This window comes from Hemiscyllium ocellatum, chromosome 16 (assembly GCF_020745735.1).
Source record: "Hemiscyllium ocellatum isolate sHemOce1 chromosome 16, sHemOce1.pat.X.cur, whole genome shotgun sequence".
In the NCBI taxonomy this organism is placed as follows: Eukaryota; Metazoa; Chordata; class Chondrichthyes; order Orectolobiformes; family Hemiscylliidae; genus Hemiscyllium; species Hemiscyllium ocellatum.
Window position 1 is genome coordinate 36,895,213 of NC_083416.1, and position 15,035 is coordinate 36,910,247.

At 37.6% G+C, this 15,035-nt stretch overlaps 1 protein-coding gene across 1 annotated transcript; it reads right to left on the reverse strand.

The window, feature by feature from the left end:
• Positions 1–297: 297 nt before the first annotated feature.
• On the reverse strand, positions 298–14,965 carry LOC132823382 (clathrin light chain B-like). Its single transcript, XM_060837134.1, has 5 exons — positions 14,714–14,965; positions 8,780–8,826; positions 7,664–7,781; positions 7,063–7,174; positions 298–836 (listed from the first exon to the last, which is right to left on the reverse strand). Exons 1-5 carry the CDS (start codon positions 14,904–14,906, stop codon positions 665–667), a joined length of 642 nt encoding a protein of 213 aa, XP_060693117.1. The 5' UTR covers positions 14,907–14,965; the 3' UTR covers positions 298–664.
• Positions 14,966–15,035: the final 70 nt, after the last annotated feature.

Sequence of the window (15,035 nt, forward strand, 5' to 3'; positions counted from 1 at the left end):
TCTCAAGTCCTCTGACACCTCACTTATGGTTATAGATACAACAGGAGTACAGTAATACTTTAAAGGTATTAAAGATTAGATCAAGGCTGGAAGTTGTTTGTACTGTGGAAGTTAAAGTTTTTTATCTTGGTCAAGAGTTGCAAAACATGAAAAATTTTCAAACCTCAAAAGCTCAGTAATCCAAGCTAATGAGAATCAGTGTTTCGCTATTCTAGAAGTTTAAATAGGCTGAATCTTTTGGCTGTTTCGTGAGTTGATTCAACTAATGCTTATTGCTTTAAATAAGACAAAACCAAGTGTTTTAATGTAACCTTTAATGCATAACAGTGTAGTCAACATGATTTTGAAACAAAGGCCATAGATTGCACTCATAATTCATGCATAAATAGTCATGTGATGCAGCACAAGGACAGTGTAGGGATATTGATAATTGAGAAAAAGTTAAACATTGAAACCCTGGAGCGAAGGCAGTTGTCTACAGGACTGCCAATTACTGGAGTTATTGGGCATTGAAAAAAAAAGGAAAAAAAACAAACATTTGATCTTTTAATTTACAATGGTTTGGTCCAAACAGGAATGACTAAACACTCATCCTTCTATTCTAATGGCCGTTGTTGTGGGATCCAAAGCTAGTAAGAATGCCCACACCAGTGTTATGTAGCATCTAACGGACTAATGGTGACTGCTTAAGGGATATCAGTACAGAACGCATACGTGATACATCCTTTGACTGCTTGTTGGTTTTGGGATTGAAATCACAAAGGCGTGCTACTCGCTCCCATTCTGTTCCAGGTGTATCTTCATTACAATCCTGGACAAAGGCCTCTTCAGCAGCTCTGAAATAGTAAAGAGACAGATGATGCACTAAATAGGCACATTTGGTTATGTATTCAACAAATTCCCAACTGAACTTGGAAACATTTGGGTGCTCACTTCCTATAGTGGACACTGCAGGCAAACCTCACCCAATACTTGGCATAGTTGCCAACAGCAGGAACAAGGTTCTATACTGAACAGCAACTTTCTTGAAAAAAGATTAATGAATTTCAGCCTGCTAGCTCAATCAGGGACATATGACTAAGCTTATCATGCACTGTTCCTCCACATCCTGTTAGGCCCTTAGTTTATTCCAGCAAAAAATTTAGGCTGGGCCTTCAGTAGCACCAGTTCTAGTTGATTCCATCTTTTCAAATGGAAACAACTTGCAGTATTCTCATTTAGCACTTCAAGACCAACTGCTTTGGAAAACCAGAAATTGAACCCAAAAATCTTGTCAGAATGGCTTAACACCAAACCACAGCTTTGATGACAAATCAAAAAAAAATAAGTTCAGCTCACTTTAAAACCATCAGTTTGCAGTGCTCAAGAGATTTTCCAAATCACTTGTTTCAAGGAGCACTGCTGCTTCAAAATGAAAGGAGTCATGCACTGGGTAGAAGTTTTATAAGAACAGTTCAGCTTCAGGCAAGTCTCATTACCGAATGGAAAACTTGCTGTTTGTATTGGTAAAAACCTTCCCAACTGAACTGCATTTCATGTGAAATGCAAATTCAGAGAAATGAGCTTTAAAAAAAAACTTTCAATCAATGATAGCTCCCCCATTTCAGCTGAACATAAATGAAAACCAAACTATGAATCAACTGGTTCCTTTTAGGTGACTGGTTACAAGTCAGTCAAGCAATTCAGGGTATAGTAGCATTTATAAAATTTGCAGATTCAAATTTGACTTTGCTGTTTATTCCAGAATTAGCCACGAGTATTGTATAATTTGCTCATGATAAAAGTTTATGCCAGCAAATCCACTTTCATCTGTTTTCCTATAGAGGATACTTCTGAATTTATGCCTGGTGAAGTCATCAGGTACAATACCAATTTGGACAAAGAGCTAAACAATGATCAAGGTAAAACATGCCAAGCATTGAATTTGCTTTGAAGACTAGCACAAGCCCAAGACTATGGAATTATTTTCCTTTCATAACTATTGAAAAATCACAAACTAAACATCCTTTCCATTGTCAGGAGGGTGAAGATCAGGTTGGACAGATGTGTCTGAAAGCAGATTGTGATGTTAAACACTTTCAGGGTTACCGCATGATGAACAGAACTGAAATGAATGGGTGGAGTTTATTCAATTTTTTCCAGTCAGGATGTACTTGACCATTTCTTTCATTGGAGCATGAAGAAATTATAAAGTGAAATGTAGACAGAAGTCTGAGATCTAGAATAGAAAAGTACATTTCTTTCACTAGAGAAAAACAAAGTTAGGCAGAAAAGTATCAGAGTCAAGAGTGTGGGGTGCTGGAAGAGCACAGCAGTTCAGGCAGCATCCAAGGAGCAGGAACATAGATGTTTCAGACAAAAGCCCTTCGCTATTCTTGAAGGGCTTTTGCCCAAAATGTCAATTTTCCTGCTCCTCAGATGCTGCCCAACTTGTTGTGCTTTTCTAGTGCCACATTGACTCTGATCTCCAGCATCTGCAGTACCCACTTTCATCTAGAAAAGTATCAGAACCAGACTGGTGATTAGTGGTGACTTGAAGCCAAACTGAATTGCTTTCAGTATTAGATTTCATGCACCTCATTGTAGTGTAAAGCATCCAGTGCTACGAGTTACTTAAACTCTGTACAGAGGTAGTTCCAAGCACCATTTATGGTCAATTCAATACTAACTTAACACTTGAATATTTTCAGCTCTGCATTTCTCAAGAGGCTTTTATGCTTTCAACTTTCAAACATTTCTTCAGCTTTGTATGTACTAGTGCTACATAGCATCCTTAATATTGTTGAATGTACACAATCAATCTATAGTAGTGAGTATAAAATCAGTCTTTACTTCCCACTTCATAGGCAAATGCACCAAATCAGTTTGGACAAAAGGCTTACCTTTAGTCATCTATGACAAGGCTACATGGAATAAGGGTGATATCTCTGAGCAAAGGTTAAGTTGGATGATTAGTTGACTCAATCTTAATTTCTCAATGATTCTTTTCCTTTAAAAAGGATCATAAAACCTGCATTTGTATATTTGACATCCCTCCCACCTTGTTAAAATAGTCTTAATTATATTTAGACAAGGATGCATCCATATTTTCTTGTTCATATCAAACTCTGGATCCTATCCCTTTCTTGCCTCAGTGTTTAACCAAAAGCAATCTGTGCTAAGAGTTTAGTTTGTCTTCACCCATTTCCTCAGACATGTCCATGAATATGCAACATTTCCATACAGCAAACAGCCCCAAGACCTCTATTCAAGGACTCAGTAAGACTGAAGACTAAAGGAATAATCGACTTAGGCAGGAGGGAAAGATTAAATGTTTCCTGGACTGTGCAGCACCTTCCAAGTAAATGCATGGTACCAGAGAAACTGATGAAAATCAGATCAAGGAGCATCACTAACTGATGTGTTATTTTTCCATGTGAAGATCTTTATGCTGTGAAAAGCATTATTTTGTTAAACTTGAGTGAACTAAGGATTTAATGCAGTAAAATTGAAATGGTTGAATTTAAGACAACAGCACAAATACAGAAGGATACTAACTCGATAGAATACACTACCTGCTCTACATGGGAAAAAACTTCCTAGCTATTCCAAGAGCCTTACACAAGCAGAAATTCCTAGATGGGGAGAAAAGCTCAGATGTAGATAACTATAGAACTAGTAAAAATTTTGGGAGCACTGGCTTCAATGAAAAAATAAATGCAAGTCACCTAGAAATCAACTTGAGAGCATTCTGGGAAAAAAAAAGAGAAGTTTTATTTAGGATAGTGTTGTTATTCAAGATTTCAACACATTACCATAGTGTTCAGGGTTTAGTGTAACTTTAAACTAAAAAAGGCATGTGGTTTCCAAATACATTTGTTTACAAAAACATGACTGAAGTTTGAATATTGAAATGAGTTTTGCACACACCCAAGACCTTTTAAATGTTCCCCTCCCTTGCAGGGTAGTTTAGCTAGGGTCTGTTAGCAATGATTTTTGGAAGTCACAGCATACATACTAATAGCATCTAAATATCAGCAAATTTGAAAACTCTAGTCTCAGTTGACTAGCTTTCACTTTAAAAGCAGTGTAGTCCATGTCATGGATGTCCATACCATGAGGAGTGGAACCAAATGCTGGATAAACAAAAACTGGTTCTACAAGTATGATGTTTGTACATTTTTCAACAGACATTGAAAGAACACTTCAAGTCAGTGTTTCTATTAAGATTTGAAAACAATGAAATTCTAAATGTTATAGAGCATTAAAAGAAAAATAGCAAACATACACGTAGCCTATCACATCAGCGAAGGACTGTTTGTAGAAAGCTTCGTCAGCGATCCTAGTGCACATGCATGTTAGTCCAGAAAGAGTGAACCCGCAGACCAACAGGAAAGGAGCACAGAAGTTGCAACAGGTGGGTAGAGAAAGGATAAGAAAAGAGGACAGTGTTAATATTTTTAGCAAGAGTTTATTAAACTGCAGTTGCAAGTATTCATCTTTGCCTGGAATAAAGTTAGGAAAGAAGTGGTGGTTAAAAATTTTGATGAGATGTCTATTGGAAAAAAACAACAATTGGAAATAAGATTAGAGCAATATCTAATTTCCTAATTCCCAAGGAAAGCTTTGCAATGGTCACTGAACAACTTCATGGTTTCTATCACGAATCTGCAGTCATTGCACAAGCTCAAAAAAGTGAACAGCTTTAAACTAATGGAACAGTTAATTCAACCATTAAAGGCCAAGCATGTTTATACTGGTGAAGTCCATAAACTTTTCAAAATACTGTTAATATTTGGAACAGCAGTGTTCCAATACTACAAACATGAGTGAATGAGACATCCTGCAAATCACAAATAATTGCAGAAACTGATAATGTCGCACTAATGTTGGTGGTTTTAAAAATTCTTGACAGCTTAGTACTTGCAGCAACATTCATTGCTCCAGGAACATTAAAATATGTTCCACTATCTTCTTGAAAACACTGGGTGTACACATTCACCAAGTAAAGCAGTTAGAGTGAAGTCCAGAATTTTGAGTCACACTGAAAGAACTGCAAGATGAGTCAGGATGCAGAGTGGTTTGTAGAACTTGCATGCAGACATTAATGCATCGAGTGTCACCTGTGGGCCAGATCAGGTAGGGATGAGAGATGTCTTTCCCTGAAAGGGATTAGTGAACCAGATGGACTCTTCCTAACAATTAATTTTATTGTTAAAATAGATTCTAATTCCAAATATTCTTGTAGAGTTCAAATTCCACTTTGTCAAGGATTTACACCTGGCTCCCTCAACACTAGCAGAGTTTGTTTCAGCAGCCTAATGATATTGCTAGACTATCACTTTTTAAGGTGTCAAAGAAAGTATGTCCACTTGGTCCTGTAAATATCAATAAATAGTAAATTGAAGTCTTTCAAATGGCTGTTTTCCCTAGAGCATCAGAGGGTGAGACTTGACCTTAGAGGCTTAATCTGAGCAGTATGGATATGGTAAATAGACAAGGTCTTTTACCTGGGATAAAAAAATCCAAAACTGGTGGGCATTGGTTTTGGGCAGGGCGAAAGATTTTAAAAGAGAGGCAACTTTTTCCACAGGGTTGCGTATGGAATGTGCTGCCAGAGGAGATGGAACAATGACAACTTAAGAGGCAACTGATGGGTATATGAATAGCAAGGCTTTAGAGGGATATGGGATAAGTGCTGGCAAAAGTGACTAGATTCATTTAAGACACTGATCAGCACAGACAAGTTGGACTGAAGGGTTGAGTTGTACATCTTTATGTCTCAATGGTTAGATGTATGAAACTGATTCAAGAACACAGATTAGATCTCTTCATATCACTATGTTCTCATGTAGTAACTATTTACTATTCACTGCTTATAGGCCTGTAAAGCAACTTTAGATTTCAGCTCTGAAGACTCACTGGACTTAACACATTAAGTCTGTGGAGCAAAAGCAGTCAGACATGCTGAGTTTCTCCAGCAATCTTTTTGCTTTACAAAGCAATTTTTAGTCTACATTTTATAAATTAACCATTGAAAACAAAGTTTTTACTTAGAACTATTCTTAATAGGTTCTGCAATAACCAAGGAATTAGCAACCATTCCTCAGAAACACACAAATACTGAAAGGAAGCAAATGCAATCCCACAGCCAATGCATAACCACCACTGTATACTGAAGAAACAAGATGCAAAAAAGTTTTAAAATGCCCAAGGTGTTTGTCTTAGCTGATTAAATCTTAAATATAGTTGGGACCTTAAGTGTTTCAGTCCAACTCAAGTATAGCTAGGATGTCATCAATTGTACTGGTAACATCCTTACCCCTAAATCAGATGGTTTAAGTTTAGGTCCTACTTATCCCTCTGGGATAACATGTTGGAACAATTAAGAGTACAGCTGAATTCTGAGCACACAATGGAGAAAGGCAGAAGTATGGGCCAAGTACCATTTTGTAGTTGCAAGGGAAATCTTGTGCCCCTCTTATAAGAAAGAGAAAGCAGCAGTTTTATCTCCCAAGTATCAATTGTACCAGGTTAGCCAATGTAAACATTTTAACATGCTAAACTGTCACTACATATACAGGAGACATTGATAATGAATTTGTGCTTTTTTTTTTAAGTCAACATACCATTAGTTGCATAACAGCTTCACAAGTGCCCAAACATTCAGAGTTGCATCAATACTATTGACATTAGTGTCAATGCAATGGAGCATTGTGAAGTAAACAGGTTTGCTTGTTCCCGATTAACAATTGCAATTATTTGAAAATTAGTCAAGCCAGTATTTTAAATTTCATGTTTATATCTAGATTTATAGTTGTATAAGTGCATTTTCTTTGATTAGTTCAGATGGTATTAGTAATCACTAATAGTAATGCTACTGAAGCTTAACTGAGTGCATTTGTATTATTCAGCTGGTACCTAGAATTTCTGAAAAAAATGTTGTAGTCACTCAACTGGGTGAATCATTACATAAAATAGTCAAAAACATGCAGCAATCTACATTTGCTTTGTCATTAAGTATTCAGAACTTGGGATTCTTTTTCTAAGAAGCTGTAGTAAAGAGAATACATTTAGCCATACCTGTTATTCTTTTTTATTTTCTCCAACTGTTCATTCTGTCGAATGTACCACTCTTCTAGTTCCTTTTTTGCCTTCTCTTTCCATTCCAGTTCTGCTTTTCGAGAAGCAGCATCTGAGGTGAAAACCATTAGACTGAATACTTCAGCTGTACAAACTGGTTGATACCGAAGTTAAAAGATGGATCTAAATCATTGATTGGACGTGCAAAATTTTAACAATGAGGATTCTTGAAGTGTTATTTTTCTTCAATATTCAGATATCAGCAGGACCTTAGAATCAGCACAGGATTGGGTATTTTGGGAAAGGTAATACTGCCATTTTTAGACAGCCAACTCCATTCAGTCAGAAGTAACAGTTAAAATCCTGAATTTACATGAACAGCTTAGATCAAAACAAGCTTGACAGACTTTCCATGGTGTTAAGTCACATTTAATTCACACTAATGTTTTAGTTGAAGCTTCTCCCAATGTCAAGGCAATGAACTAGGATATTGACAGAAGTTTATTTCCAAATCCATGAAAGCAACACTTCTGCATTTCCATTTCTTGCTATGGCTAAAACCAAGGCTTCAAATCACTGATTCTGTACAAGTTCCTCTTACCAAGATTTTCTAGGCGAGTTATCTGCTCTTCTCTCCATTTTCGAATGCTCTCAGGTTCTTGGCTCAAGCGATCTGCTCGAGCTATTGCAGCATAACTGTCATTTGGACAATTTGACTCCTGTTTTAAACAGATTATACAAGTACAACTCAATTTCTATTGATGGGACTACAATTATCTTTATCTGCTTCAAGTATAGAATATGGACAATTCTGTTAAGTTAACCTTCATGTTATATTAAAGTATATAGTACCCAGAACACACTAATGGGTCCAATTAGTGTTTTTATTCTCTCCATTTGAATGTTGAAGGTTTCTCCCTTAAACTTTAATCCACTGTTTGTACTGCCAATCTTTATGACATCAAAACCACCACTCAATTGTGACATCTATGCAGAAGTGATGTGATAATCATTGCATTTTAATATACTGTTTTGCCCCCTCTACACATTTTCTAGCACCTGGTCAGTACAACTTGAATGTAATGCATGCAAAGATCCTGAAGGTTCAAGTGTACTGGTAATTACCACTGTATACAACACTAGGTGCAAGTTTGCCAATTGTAATTTGGATCAGAAATTCAATGTTTGTTCGCTTTTTAGTGATTCTAATCAAAATGGAAAACAAGGTTTAGAGATTTACTTCAAAATGAGATTTGTACTCACAGCTAAAGTAAATTGGTTGTCTTCGTTTAAAGATTGACAGCAGACTAGTAAGTTTATGCTGACCAAAGCAATATCATTGATTAAGCTTTCCAGCTGCTACCTCATTGGCTTTTGGGTTACAGCACTAGTGCACCTTAGTAAAACTAAGGAGCCATTTATTCTAAAAATAGCTAGTGTATAAAAATTTCCAGCACTTTGAAAAAAGGTAGTGGTTAACAGGTTAAGGACATGCATCAAAAGCCAACAGAATGGCAACTAGCCTAATGATTTTTGTCAAGAGACTTGTGACTAAGACATGAATAGAGAACTAAAACATTACAATTTTACTTTTAATCTCATTAATCACATTTAACCTTTCACATCATCCATATCCAGGAGGCCAATATTTTGATACAACACAAGTGTAACATTACATTTAAAGCACATTAATATTGCATTTGAGAATTTTGCCAACCTGGTATACTTCACCATTAACAGCAGTCAGCTCTTCTTCGAATCCACCTGAGGAAAAACAAATATTGACTTCAAGTTCAGAATATTTAGTGAGTTGCCACTGTAGAACTTTAGGGCAAATATTGAGCAGTGAAAACTAGTTTACAGACAGTTTTCTTACTAAATAAGTTCATACATAATGTATTACATAGAAGCAGCAGCTCATCCAATTTCAACACTGCAATATAGAATTCATGCTGTTTGTAATAGTATTTGGAATGTGTTGAGAATCTGGGTGAGGCACACCTACAGGTTTGTGTTCACTAGTTTTACTACATATTGTTCAGATCAACCACACGACCGTTTCTATGGTTCAACTTCATTCCACATTATATTGCTTACATCAAGTTCGGTAGTATAGCCTACATTTAAAAAGAGGAAAGATCAGTCTGATTGACCTTGACTCCACTGCACATTTGCAAAATAATCAGGTTGGACCACAGTATGGTCAACCATAAGCCATACTTTTACCCATGCACTTGACATGGAGGCTTGACAAATGTTTTCGTGAAATCAAAATCCAGCAGCTTTGAGAAGCATTTTGGACTTTCAAACAAAGCAAGCTATCATGACATTCTTAACCAACCATAGTTCTTTATATGGATAAAGAAGACCACAAAGTCTGAGTAGTAAGTCCAATATTCAGTAAGGTGCAAAAGCAAAGGAAGATTAATTGCCGTTCCTTTTTAGATTTGGTTGATGAATATTCAATTATTGGGAAATTTTCCTTCTAAGAGAGAACAATGTAATGTTTAGTTTATACTTGTTCATCCACTTAAGGGGCGGCACGATTTATTTTTCACAAACACTAGAGTGGTCATAAGGTGCTTGAGGTTTGTTGATGCATACACCAAGGGTTTACAGCCTTGACAAAACCTTCAGCTAATAGGGTGTATTAGCGAGAGAAAGTGAAACAAGCATCTAGTGACAGAGGTTCAGTATCTCAAAGACAAAGGTTGTGTGGGCTCAGTCAGTACAAAAAGATGCATGGGTTTACAAATGTAAAAAAAAACTGTGGCTGAGGGAATTAAATGTTTCATAGCTTAGAGAAGCTCAAGCAGTTACTGATTAGAAGAAAAATCTCTAGAAACTAAAGTCATGCCAACAAAACAAGGAATTTTATAGTAGTCACTTCAGTGAAATTGGAGTACCTGTTTAAAAAAAGATAAAGATTAGACTAGTTTCCCTTCAGCCCAACAAGTGCACACTGACCCTTTGAAGAGTAGCCCACTAGACCCATTCCCCTACATTTACTCCTGACTAATGCACCTATCACTATGGGCAATTTAGTACAGCCAATCCACCTAACCTGCAAATCTTTGGAGCATGAGGAAACCAAAGCATGCACAGGAAACCCAGGCAGGCATGGGGAGAATGTGCAAACTCCACACCGGAGGTAGAGAATCAAACCCAGGTCCCTGGTGCTGAGGCAGCAGTGCTAGCCACTGAGCCACCATTTAAGATGGTTGAATCTTTGTTTCAAATACATCATGTACAGTGTAAAATGTTTTCCTACCCTGCACTGCTACAAGAGCTCACTGTGCACAGTAGCCACTATTTGCTATTGGGGAGTTCAGAAGTATTTTTGTTTCAAAGTTCTTGAAAACCAGTGGTCATGAAAGACATTGTAAATTGAATTATATCTTGAAATAACCCAATGAGGGGTTATTCAACTTGTGTAATAAAGCTAAAACAACAAAATGTGAATGGAAAGCAGCAATACTTTCACAGCAATTTTATGCTGTTCACCTTAAAGTGAACAATGATGTTAAGCTGCTGTCCAAATTCCACAAAAAGTGTGATTAGCCTCATTGTTGCTGACTACAAAATTTGGTACAGTAGGTTACTGCTGGTACTAATTTTTCAGTAGCATACAAGATTCAAACAGCTACAGTCACGCACCAAGGCATGTATTAAATAATTTAAGATGCTGCATTTCATGCTCAAAGGTCAAATGAAAAACATACTCCAGTTTCAATGGCATTTGAAACTGGAACATGCTCATTCCATTTCAAATGCTTTGGCAATTTTGGGGAGCAATATCCTTGATGTTAAAAATCTCAATGCTGGATTTTTTGATGTCATCACCATACTTAAAAAAAGTGATGCTGTAAAAGAGTTTCAATCGGGTTAGCTAAAAACCTGACCAAAACCAATTTTCCAGCTCAACAAATCCACTCCATGCTAGAACATTGCACCCAAGTTTCTTTTGGAGAGGTAAGTGAAATTTCTACCTTTAGCAGCATTTCAGGTGGCAAAATCCAAACATTCACTAACCTGAGGAAAAATCCCTCCAATGCCAGTATATACTCATTTGTGGTCTAACAAGTACATTCAGAGAATAATCAAAATTTCAGTATTATTCTGCAGTCTGCTTAAATATTCAATTCATCTGCTTCCTACAAAAATGCATATAATCTAGAAAAATGAGATAGGTTGAGTGAGCAACAAATCAATATATATCCCTCTGCAGACCGCCATCCTTACCATTTGCCTTCTGACCTACACATCACCTAAACTTGGTGACAGTACATTTGTTCTCATTTTATTTACTAATTATGACAAATAATTGCAGCCTCAGTGCTAATTGGGACTAATTATATGTTTAGCATGAAGACCATGCAACTCCTTCACATGACAGGAAAGCAGCCAAAATAAACAACAAATTCTATTTCAACTGATTAGCCTTACCATAACCATCTACTGGCACATGCTGCCTTCCAAGGTCCATGCAGATGTAAACATTCGGGGTTGCCTGTAGATCTTACTATCTATTGTGTATTCATTTACTTTGTTTGCCCTCCCAAATGCACTGTCTCTTCTCTATATTCAACTCTAGAGAGTGGAATAGGCTTCTGTAGTATCTCCACATCCAGAAGGCAACATCAGGGCAAGTATTGGACATTAATATTAAAAAAATGTATGCACTAGTCAAGATAGATTATCCAAATAGAGAACCTAGATGCATCACTAACAGGAAGCTACATCAACATGTGGACATAGAGGTGAGCTCAGAACAATATTGCGAAACAAAAAAAAACATCCATTCTTGAAAGGAATCAGAATACAGTGATAGAAGCCCAATAAGTAACTGGATAAGCAATGTGAACAGTCCTGGTTTTCAGAACTGTCTAAATTTATTTTAACTGCAGAGGACTATAGCTATGTATACCTGGATGTGATGAATAAGAGACCAGATTTTTGATTTAATATCAAGGGCAGATGAACAATGTCAGGGAAGCACAAATTCAGTCTTAGTAATTTTATCATATAGCAACACACTTAGTAAAGTCATTGGCTTCAGGGAACAAACCCAGGCAAGGGCAGAAATGAAGGACAAATAGAAAATAGATCATTGCAATTGAGCTGCCTTTTCATTAAATCGATCATATTGCCTCATTACAAGGGTGCAGTCAATATGGTTTGTTCATCAGGCCTTCAAGGTTGGAAACTGCACTAAGAGTCAGGAAATTTAGACTGGAGGCAGGGAAGAGTAGCTGTACAGACTAGCAATCCGAATTAGTTTACTGTTGTTTCGGTTCAGAGATGCTACAATAATTCGAGATTAATATGCAACTTTGCATATTGGCACACCAGCCTCATTAACAGACCAATTCCAGTTATTAAACTTATTGCAACTTCAAATGGTTTTAGATATTGGGAGTCAAAGACAGTACCTGAATTTACATGAAAACTGGATTCAATGTCCAGCAAGATCATGCAGCTCCTTCACGTGACAGGAAAAAAGGTCAGATAAACAGTGAACTATATTGAGCAAAGTACTCAAAGTGTACAGCTTAATGCAAGTCATAGTTTGGCTCAGGTCAGTGGAATAAAAGTCACCTATTAAATAAAGCAGGGCAGATCAGAGTTTTGAAAATATAGTTATTTAAATCTCAGACATGGGCTAAACTGTTAGAACACTTTTCACTTGTAACTGGCATTTCCACAGTGTATACTCAAATAGAAAATAAGTTTCACATTAGTAAACTAGAAATTCTGCTGTCTGACACTATGGATACAAATTTTTCAACGCACTTCCATTCTGCTTAATGCAGTTCACCCTAACAGTTCAGGTCCCATATAGGGAAGAGTGAAAATAATTTGAAGTACTTCACAATTAAATGACTCTAGTCATAATATTTTTGTTATCAACACAAGTTAGTGTTTAAGGACATTGATAAATTCTTCTATCAATCTTCCATTAAGCCAGATCACAAGGAAAATATCAACCAAAAGTATTTAAACTGAAAACTAAACAAGTTAGCAAAACAATTAAAATAACTCAAGAAAAAAAAAGGTATGCACTCAACTTGAGTAATAGTTAGGTCAGAGCTTAAAGCACTACCACTACATGTGTAAAGCTGAAAGGGTACAGTTTCCACCCTTGACATCTCAGATTTCAACTTTAAATTTTGATGGCAATCATGGCCCACACCACTGGTTTCTATATTCACTTAGAAAATATTGTGCAGTTTTAAACTAGACATTCTATGCTACTTTACAAGGAACCTCAACTAAGTGAGCATTAAGCCCTCCCTCCCAGGTGATACCATTTATTTTAACAGCTTCAAAATATCACTAAAACAAGCCTAACCCAAATCAGCAGCAAGCAGATGATAGAACCAGTCTACAACTTGGCAATGAGTAGTGCAATCCTACTTGACAGCAACTACTCCAATTGGTCAACCCCATGACTATATTCTCCCAGAAGTCTCTGGGAGAGAAGTTTACAGTTACAAACAAACAATACTGCCACAGAAATACATGTTTCACAGCTAGGTGTCTATATAGTGTTGTCTTTTGACAGTGAAAGAAAGACTGCATTTGATCGAGGAATACCATTAATGAACCTTAAATGGATCAGAGCAATAAAGTTGCTTCTGAAGCAACTATCTTAACTAGAATGTTTCTTCATCAGCTTTTTGACTTGTGAATCTTGGCACTAAAGCTTTTATACCCTTAAAAGAGAACCACATACTGGAAACAAATTCTTTACATATTTGTTGGCCTATTTCAATATCTATTTAAAAAGAGGCAAATTTTAGTACAGCCAGGATATTTAAACTGCTGCACATTTAAATCGCACAAGCAAATTCGCATTAATTGCACTGATATTTGCCAATGGTGGTAGAAACTTGGAATGGCATAATAAAAAATTGAAGACGCTTCTTCACATGGTCAGTGGGTGGACAAGGTATTAAAGGTACTGATGTAGGAAGAACTAAAGGTTATATATCTGTTATTACCAGTAGGCACTATCTGAATAGCGATTTTCAGTTCGTTTGTATTTCGACCGTTTAACTAAAAGATAGAATCGTATCTTATTGTGTTATAAAAACAATCCAGCAGGAGTCAAAAAGTAAACAGTCTACAAAAGAAATGCTTCGTTCACAATTTTAATAATGCACTAGCCAATTTGCAATAGAGAGTCTTCCGTTACGCGGGAAACATGATAAAAGTGCGAGCACTGATAAGTTATCCTTCCACTAATAGCACAATAACAGATGCCTGACTAAAGAACAGCAGCGCTGGAGCGGAAACCGGGGCAGGAAGAAAGCTGTAAAAAGATTTAATTTTGCAAAAGTAGCCGGTGTTAGGATACTACTGGGATATTTCCCGCTAGCCATGGTCACTCAGACACAGGAGGCGACAGTGCGGGAAGACAGGTTTTTGACTCCGGTGACACCAGAAACCGAACACTGAAATACTTGAGTCAGAGCAGCGGGAAGGCCGGAAGCAAAGACAGAGTGAACTCGGCCAGCCCCACCTCGACAGGTCCGGGCCGAGCCAAGCCACACTGAGAGTGAGATCGTCGCAAGAATCCAAGATCCACCGCCACAGTCTCCATCACCCAGCCCCCTCCCAGAGCCACGACCTCCCCGGCCACTCTCACCTCCAGTGTCATGAGAGGAGTGACCCGGCAAGGCCGACGGCACCTCGCCCCCGTCCAAGATACTGAAGCCCTCGTCGTTCTCGATGCCGGCGATCTCGCTCTCCTGCTGCGCCAGGAAAGCGGCGGCCGGATCCTCCTCGGCGCTGCCCGTGGTGCCGTTGTCCGACGAAAAGAAACCGAAGTCTTCAGCCATCTTCAAAAGACCGGGCTTGAGACTTGATCGAAACCGGAAGCCAGTTGCAAGAAAATCGGAAATGGTCCGCACAGCCCTTACGTCATCTTTATACAACCGCCTTGCGCAGGGGCTCCGCCTGCTTGGCCA